Source organism: Haemaphysalis longicornis, unplaced genomic scaffold (assembly GCF_048455015.1).
Source record: "Haemaphysalis longicornis isolate Haplotype H1 unplaced genomic scaffold, Haemaphysalis longicornis Haplotype H1 scaffold_7, whole genome shotgun sequence".
NCBI classification, from domain to species: Eukaryota; Metazoa; Arthropoda; class Arachnida; order Ixodida; family Ixodidae; genus Haemaphysalis; species Haemaphysalis longicornis.
The window spans coordinates 105680999-105689929 of record NW_027526422.1 but is presented as its reverse complement, the minus strand read 5'-3'; the positions used below and the strand labels follow the sequence as shown (position 1 = coordinate 105689929).

The 8931-nt window shown below is 44.4% G+C and overlaps 1 protein-coding gene across 2 annotated transcripts in view; it reads left to right on the top strand.

Annotated features, from left to right (window-relative positions):
• The first annotated feature begins 2867 nt into the window (after positions 1-2867).
• Positions 2868-8931, top strand: part of LOC144144762 (solute carrier family 13 member 2-like) — a 64043-nt gene continuing 57979 nt past the window's right edge. Inside the window, exons 1-2 of one of the 2 annotated variants that reach the window (XM_077676274.1) lie at positions 2868-3006; positions 8083-8220. In XM_077676274.1, coding sequence (XP_077532400.1) covers positions 2951-3006; positions 8083-8220 — 194 coding nt within the window. In that variant the 5' untranslated portion in view covers positions 2868-2950. The remainder of the gene's footprint in view (positions 3007-8082; positions 8221-8931) is intronic. The other variant, XM_077676273.1, reaches the window with a different exon arrangement.

Below are 8931 nucleotides of genomic sequence, written 5' to 3'. Positions count from 1 at the left end.
CTGACGTTCTCGCAACCTGCAGTATCCGAACCGCTATTGAAACACAGAACAAAAGGGAGGAGTTTTGCGCCTGCCCTCGCTGTCCTGTATGCGTATACATGCGAACTGCAATTAAACTTCGCCGTTATATATCTCGGGGTACGGATGCGCTAGAAGAGTTCTGCCAAATGAAGCTGCGTAGAAACACGATTTCGCGTAACTTTTCCATAGAAAGATGCCTGCTTACTGCAGCCGCTAAAAAGTTAATTTTTCAATTTTAGTTAATTAAGCCACCGACATCAATATTCACCATCTAATTCTGTGTATCCCTAAGAGCATAATCTCACTGCAGAGGTGGTCTTCACGGCAATCTATGCGCGTATTTTAAGAAAAACCTTTCGACTTAATCTTGATCACCCCGTATATATATTATTTAAAAAACTTTCTAAGCTAAACTTAGATGATAATATAGTTGCGTGGTTGCGTTCCTTTTTGACTAACCGATATCAGTTCGTAAGTGTGAACAATACAGACTCGCATCCTTTTTCGGTTCATTTAGGTGTACCCTAAGGATTTGTCCTGGGGCCTCTTTTATTTTTAATTTATATAAATGACCTTCCATTTGCCATCAGCTCATCTGTCAGTCTTTTTGCTGATGATTGTGTTATTTACATGCAAATAAGTAACAACAACGACGTCCAAATTCTGCAATCAGATATTGAGAGTATCTCAGATTGGTTTCAATTATGGAAAATGAAACGACATTAAAAGTGTAAAGCGCGTGCGAATTTCCCGAGTTAACACTACACCTTCTGAATACTCACTAAACAATAATAATAATAATAAGAAGAATGTTTATTTCCGCCTTGTAGATAAAGACAGGGGGAACTGCAGAAAAAAGCTGTCTAAAGCAGCTTGACGAAGCCGCAGCTCCCTTAATTAGCAGCAGTTGGGCAGCGCAACAAAAGAAACACAGTTGCATCAGGATACATTTGTAAAAGGGGCCCAAATTGCCTCATTGAAAAAAGATACAAAGCTACAAAAGATACAAAAAGATACAAAGAAATTTTACATAGTTACATCTGGAGTATAATTACGTCACGTGTACAGTACCACAAAGAGCAATGAACGATATCACATTTTCGCATATATACTGTCTTGAAATCACACAAATATTTAGCTGTTATAGTGTCTTCTAACTTATCATGGAAACCTCACATAGATTATGTTGTAAGTAATGCCAACCGTGTGTTAGGATATATTCGTAGGAACTTTAGTTCTTCACCGAGCTCTGTGAAAATAATTCTCTATAAAACGTTGGTTCGTTCGAAATTGGAATATGCGGCTGCTGTTTGGCATCGTGGTATTGCATCGCTCACCGACGAATTGGAGGCGGTTCAAAATCGTTCATGTCGCTTCATACTTTCAAATTATCATCGCACGTCCAGCGTCACCAAAGTGAAAATGACTTATCTCTACCGCTACTCGAGTATCGCAGGCAAATATCGCATTTGTGCCTATTCCACAAAATATATCATGGCAATTCCATTCCCAAGGAGAGACTACTGACGAATCCATCGCACATGTCAGCGCGCGTTGATCATCGATACAAAGTAGGCATTCCATCTTGTCATACAAACTGTTTTCACGATTAATTTGTACCGAGCACATCTGTTAAATGGAATCAACTGCCACATACAGTGGCCGAAATCTTTGACGTTCGTGGCTTCTAGGCGTGCAGTTTTGAGACTGTTTGAGTAAAAATGTGTATGTCGTTATGTTTTTTTTTACTTTCCCTGACTTGGGCAGTGTTTATTTGTTTATTTAGCCTTCTCAGGTGAAGGTCCGTTGAATTTGTATTGTCGCCAGCCAAATTTGTGCAGTGTCGACTCTGTTGGAGTAAAGCTGGGTTATATGAGTGCTTACGCCAACTTGCGCAACGCATGCTTCCTTAAGTAAGGAGCTGTTGATATAACTATCGCAGTGTCTGCACTGTTTGTGTAAAGAGCTGTTATCATATTATTACTTGCTGTGTATTCTTCCAATAATTTTGTTATCCCCCACTTCCCTCTGTAATGCCCCTGGGCACTGAGGGTATGTAAATAACGAAATAAATAAATAAATAAATAAATAAATAAATAAATAAATAAATAAATAAATAAATAAATAAATAAATAAATAAATAAATAAATAAATAAATAAATAAATAAATAAATAAATAAATAAATAAATAAATAAATAAATAAATAAATAAATAAATAAATAAATAAATAAATAAATAAATAAATAAATAAATAAATAAATAAATAAATAAATATCCCCTCAAAGTAACTACGGCTTCTGGACCTTACCGTCATGACGAGGAGAAAGGCAATGACGGGCGGGGTACAGCTATTGATCACGGGTACAGGCAGAGCATCCCCATTTCCTAAGAAGAACTGAGCGTTGGCTGGTAATACGATCGCATGCCCGATTTCTGGCGGAGACGCGCACGGACAAGCACTTGAACACAGTAAGTCACGTAGTTGAAACGTACCACAGCAATGCTTCCAGTATTAAGCGATGGCGACAACGAGGTAAATCGCAGAAAAATAACAAAGCGGACAGAATCAGACAAAAAAAAAATGGTTGCAGGGTGAACGTGAAGGCGGTACAAGTGATGTCGAATTGATAATTGCAGGGACAGAGAAAGAAAAACCTACGTCTGCGGACTTCAGAGTTTCCACGTTAAGTGTATGCCGTGGTACATGAGTCCTTGGGTGGAGTGGTGCGATATATACTTCATTGATTATCTGCCCTGATGAGAAAAAAAAATTTCTGTCTATATTTCCTAACATCCTCATAGTCTGCGGTAGGGACTGCTGTTCTTCTGAAGAAGTGAGGTGTGTACGTCTTGGACGCCAGGTGGTTTGGCAAGCGCCTTACGGTGTTCTTCGCTTCACTCTAATGACCAGCAGTCCTACTGTCCCCGATGAAGACACCGGCAGCCAGCATGGATGCCTTGCAGCTCGCCGAAGAGGCTTTCCAGTGAGTGTGCCCTTCTGTAAAGAGAATATCGGGGCATTAGCTTTCGTGATCTTTAGTAAGCACCGCGTCTGCAAAGGTTTTTTGGACTGAATTGACCCATTACGTGCCCACTGTCGTTTACAACACATCGCCGTTGAACCTTGCTGATGCTATTATGCACACAATAACTCAAGTGTGTTTTAGTGACTGTTTTCGCGTTTTTAAAATATTGCGAAGTTTCTTACCACGCGATGTTTTGTTTACCTCACTTCGTAACACCAGTCAATGCAATTAAAACCAATAAGAGTGCTGATAAAGCACACAGAGCGAAAATTGCGTGGAAGACAATGATTTTGTACCAGAAAGCTTTTGATTGCATTCATGCAAAATCAAAGCACCAGTGCCCCTAGCTTTTTACTACTTTCTCCCTAAATGAGATTACTGAATAAGCACTTCATATCACGAAATAATGCAAATAATATAAATGTTGATTTATTTGAGGTTCATGGAGGCAGCTGAGGTAAATAAAGGCTGATCAGAACAGCAGCTCGACATTAGACGGCAACTTCCCTTACAAGCCAGACAGCAAAATCAAGAGGTATATCTGAAATCAGGAATGAACACAACAAATAAATTCAGCGCCGAAATGGTAAAGGGACGTGCACAATTTACAAATTTTGCTGGCATGCCCACATCAACATGATGGTTACGTAAACGATTGTTTCAGTACTCTTTTAGTAGCTAGGATATTAGAAAATTTTATTTATTATAGTTGGTGGAATGGTGTACAAGTCACTATCAAGGCTCGCAACAAATTGCGTTTGGTACGTGGAAGTGTTGATAAAATTCTGATGGGCGCGAAAAGCGAAACGTACATGTGGTCGAGATTTCGGCGTACGTTAAGCATCGCCAGAGGGTTAAAAATAATTGCGGAGCCCTCCACTACGGCATGCCCCATCAGCGGTATAGCATCGCCGTGTTAAACCTTATACCGTATTTTCGCTCCTACAACCTGCACCAAAAAAGCGAAAATTTCAGTGGCAAACTATGGGTGGGGGTAATACGCGGAGTTGTTCCTATAGTGCAGCTCCGCGGCTATGCGCGTTCTGCCGTGAAGCTCCTATGCAGTAACACTAAGCCTTCCACGGCAGCGATTGCGGGAAACATGTGACTTGTGATTGCGCAAAACAGGTGAATTGTGACTTTCGCCTTGCAATCAGTGTATTCTATTTGCTAAGTGTGCGTTTTTTCTGTCTACATAGTACGTGAAGTGTTGCCTGAGCAGTAGCTTCGGCGCAGCCTTTCCTGTGGCAAATGTGCGGGAAATACGCGAGGATTTGTTTTTTTTTCAGAGGGCTGGAAGTGGGGGTGCGGATTATATGCAGGGGCGGGGTATACGCGAATATGCGGTAATCAAAAACAGAATGAATAGAAGTGTAAATGTGCGTCCTCACCTGCGGCGCCGCGCGCGCAAGAATGCGCGCCGCAAAACGCCCTTTCGCGGCAAGATTCCTCTGCCGCGCAAGGATGGGTCTGAGACCCATTTTTGCGTCATGGCGCTTCGCGACAAACTCAACGAGCCGTTCAGCGCCTGGTTCACGTGTGCTTAGAGGTCAGTTCTCTCCCTGCTTCGGAGCTCGCCGGCGCAAGCAACGCGCAGACCCGTTGCTCCCCTGCGGCCCGGTCGGAGGGGGCCTAGGACCGGTTCCCTTGGCCGCCGCGCTGCTTTTGCGCGCGTGCTCTCAGTATTCAGTAGTAACTCTATGGCGCGTTCCTTGTAGGGCGGCCTTCAAAAAGCGGCAGCGTTTCTGAACGCGCGGCGCGAGATCATTGCAAGTGGTTTATAGCAGGGCGGACTACGCCAGCATCTGCGCTGCGTTCACTGTGGGCGTTTTGTACAGCATTGTTTTGTCAGGTGGCCAAACTTACAGTCATGGGCACACGAAACGGGATCCCGAAAATTTGAACCAAAACACACAAATAGCGAAGTTCCATCCATTCCAGTCAAATTGACGCGTGTCCTAATTGCCATAACAATGTTGGGAAATGTGCAATGCCAAATTATCCAATATCCAATCCACCAATCTACGCCATTATTGGGACTCCAAGAACGGTATTTTTCAATTTTGTTCGTTCTGTTTCATATTTTCGTGTTTTCAGTTAATTTGTCTGACAGCACGTTAGCCGTACTGTACAATGCATAAATGTGCGTTTGCGAGCGTATAACTAGTCATTTGAAGACCCTGCTGCTTCCCATCTTTCATCCCACTGACTTGAGTGTGGCGGCGAGCCGAATTTTCCCGCCACGTACAGCAGATGAGGTGGGAAGGGTCGGCAGCAATTCACATTACAGGAAGAAGAGAGATCTTAGCTAAGCAATTAAGTATCTCGGCCTAAAGGGGACACCTTACACGCGCGGTCTTTGACTGTTAACTGACTTTTTTTAAGTTGATTGATTGATTATAAGGTTTAACGTTCCCACGCTACACAGGCGATCAGGCGCACCGTAGTAGAGGACTCCGGTTTAATTTTGACCACCGGATTAATTTTGAGCCGAAATCTTGAACACACGGGCGTTCTCGCGTTTCGTTCCGATCAGAAAAGCTTCCGCCGCGGCGGGAATCGAACCCGCGTTCTGATTTTTAAAGTTATTCCTCGACCTTAAATATAGGTTTAAGTACCTCTTGCTACATAACAACCGTAAGTTGTTAAACCAGCCGCCACCTTTCTGCCTCTTTCTCCCTGTCTGCGCCGCGTTCCCGCTGGTTCCACCCAAGAATGTGATTCAAACTTTCCGAGTTTGCAATACATTTGTACCATACTTCAGATACAACATGGTCTCATGGCCTAGGTGATGAAAGACATCATTGTATGCAACGTGTCTAAATCAACTGCGTCAGTGTGTAGGGCAAGGTTTAAAATTTTCAACGTGTGATGGCGATACCAGCGGCTCAGTGATGGAGGTCGGCTCACATTGCCGCTGCGCTGCCTTCATGTAGACATTTAAAAATGGTGTGCCTAGAAGGACCCGTAATCTCACGAAGCAGCTGAACAAAGGGAATTTTAATGCATCTGCGAAAAGTTAGTTTTTGAAATCTGGTATCCGATGGTATAAAACTAACATTTTAGTTCAATGAACATTCAGGAGTTAGGAATTATTGGAGGAACTCAATGAAAATAAATGCAAAGCGGCCGCTAATGCTGTTACCCGTTTGAAACGAATTTAGATGCGCGCAATGGCACGGGCAGGAAAAAGTGCACACACACAAGGCCAGTGTAGCAGCCCGGAATGTCGGCTGCTGAAGGAGGCGAGAAAGCAGACGTGGAGCTGGTTTGCAGTTTCAAGACAGGACTGTTTGTTTTCCAAAGATGCGTGCGCCCAGAGCTTTCCCCGACGAGGGAAAGAAGGGGAACCCCAGCGTCCTTCAAAAGAGAGAGGAAAAAGGCCCCCCCAGTGAGCAGACGACAACGGCGCCAGGAGTAGTGCCAGGAGTCGGCCGGACAACAAGTTAAGCGCTCCCCCCGAAAGGCGACCATTGAAGAGCGCGGAGGAAAGGCCCTAATCCGGCGGGGACGTCGCCAATACGCGTCTTCCGCAAAGGCGCACTGTCGTCGAGCCGGCGGCAGACCGGAGAGAAAGGAATGCGCGCGGGTGCCGAGCGGCATCTGCTACACCACTCCCAAGTGAAATTTTAGTTGAAAACAGTTACTGTAATGTCCTATGCGGCAATCGTGGGACACACGCGCGTAAGCTCCTCTGCTCTGCACTCAGCCCGGCTGAAGTAAACATTACTACAGTAGATTGATGCGTTTTCTTTGGGGGCATGCTTAATAACAATTTAAAGGAGTCCTATATCAAAGTAATGTGGTAGTGTCGTCTAGATAGTGCCTCCGGAAGAACCCACGTTTCCCAATAAAGTGCCGCAGGGTTGAGCCCCTTTAACGTCGGTGCTCTTCTATACCCAATGCCCTATCCGTAGTCCGCATACTAATCACGTGCAAGGAACTTCACACAACACGACACAAACATTTCCCTGAATTATACAGACAACGCATTCCACTCCACCCATCGTTGTTTTTGGGTGACGATGCCATGGTCCCAGTAAAATGTGTTCTTAAGTATTTGTCAGACGTTCAGTTTTTAAACCTCATTTCCTATCACGCATAATCAAATCTGGCCCTATACACCAGCCATCACCATTATCTTTAAGTGGTTTTACTATACGGTTTACACGTTTTTATACATACCGTTTCGTGGTAATCACTCCTCTTTAATCATTAAAAACTTTTGTGGCGCTCTTTGCCCTCGTTGGCCTTGCGCCATTAAACACCAACCATCATGATCATCATAACGAAGATTTCTCTAACGTCATATCCGTCACGGAAGTGGTGCCAGTACAACGAAGCATGCGGCCTGTAAAGGGTGCACCCCTGCACATATGGTCTTCTTGGGGGGAAGCAACCATCAGTACTAAAGAGTAATACTTAGGGGTGTTCGTTTCCGGGTTTTATATTTTAACACGAATGCGTTTTATACCACGATACCCCAAGATTTCGCTGAGCTCATATCTGTCAGGGAAATGATTCCAGTATACCTTTGCCGAATCGCCCGGCCAGCAGGACGTCGCTCGCCAAGCACACTCACAAGACAGCCGCCGACCCACAAATCATGCTCTGCTGCAGATTTTGTTGCACATTCCACTGTTGTGTTTTACTTATTCCTATGACAGATGAATAAACCAGTTTTTTTAAAGGGAAACAGTAGGAACGCTGAATTATCCCAATTCCCAAATTAACGGTGGCCGAATTAATGAGCTTTTACTGCAGCTACATGCATTCGCATACAAGTTGCCGGCGTACACTCTGCTGCAGCTCGTGAGGACTTTGAAAACTGCAATATTGTTCATGCACGTGGCCGTGCCAGCTGCTGCTTTGGGCGTTCGGGGGTTATTCTCTCTGCCGTGAATGGCCGTAAAAGTTGAAATATTCCTCAAATTACTGGGTGCCATATAAACACGTGGCATATACTCACACTGGATGGGTAGAGGGAATGCGAAAAAGCCTATATATTACCTACAACTAACCTGGCATTCACAGTCGGGCTGAGGACGAGGTGCGGCTGAATCAGGTGCGGAAGCTGATGCTCCTGTCCGTCGCCTACGCTTCCAGCATCGGCGGCACGGGGTCACTCATCGGGACGCCGCCAAACCTGATTATCCATTCGCTCTACGTCGAGTGAGTCACTGAAATAATGTAATTCCTGCACCAATGAACTTGCCCAGAAACTGCATTACTAGAATTTCCAATTTTTGAAACGTTGCGTCCCAAATAGAAAGGTCCCTGCAGTCTATTCATCAGAACAAAATTGGTTGGGCAAGTAACACGAATGAAAATTATTGTTATGACATGAAAGTATGGTTAAAAGCACGTCCTACTGAGAAAAACATCCGTAAAAACATGAGCGTAATTATAATTAAGTTTTCCTAGCAGGTCTGGCATCTAATGGTTTGCCTCAGCGGTAGGGGATAAACCTGAGCGCTGCGCTATTTGACCAGACGGGAGAGCGAAGGAAAGTGTCCACTTTTTTCCGCTTCAAATTTCAAGCTGAGGCCGATAGTGTGTATCGTGTAAGAGTATTCATTGTCCAGGCGATAACGCCGCCGCACTCTCCGCGCAGACAACCCGAAAAACATACAAACGAAGAGCTGAGGTGTAGTCACGTGATTAGCGTAGCGGCAGGGCAGCAGATTAGTTTTCCCTTCTGTGTCAGCGCCAATAAAGAAATCCCACGACCAGCCCTCAAACGTGAGATCGCCCGCTATTATCGTCTCCGTAGTCATCCATTGCTGTTCACCTAAAGTTATCAAACGATATGTCACACAGAAAGTATTGCGATACGAAGCACGTAGCGACGGTTGAGTATAAAGGGGTGATTATTGTTACACA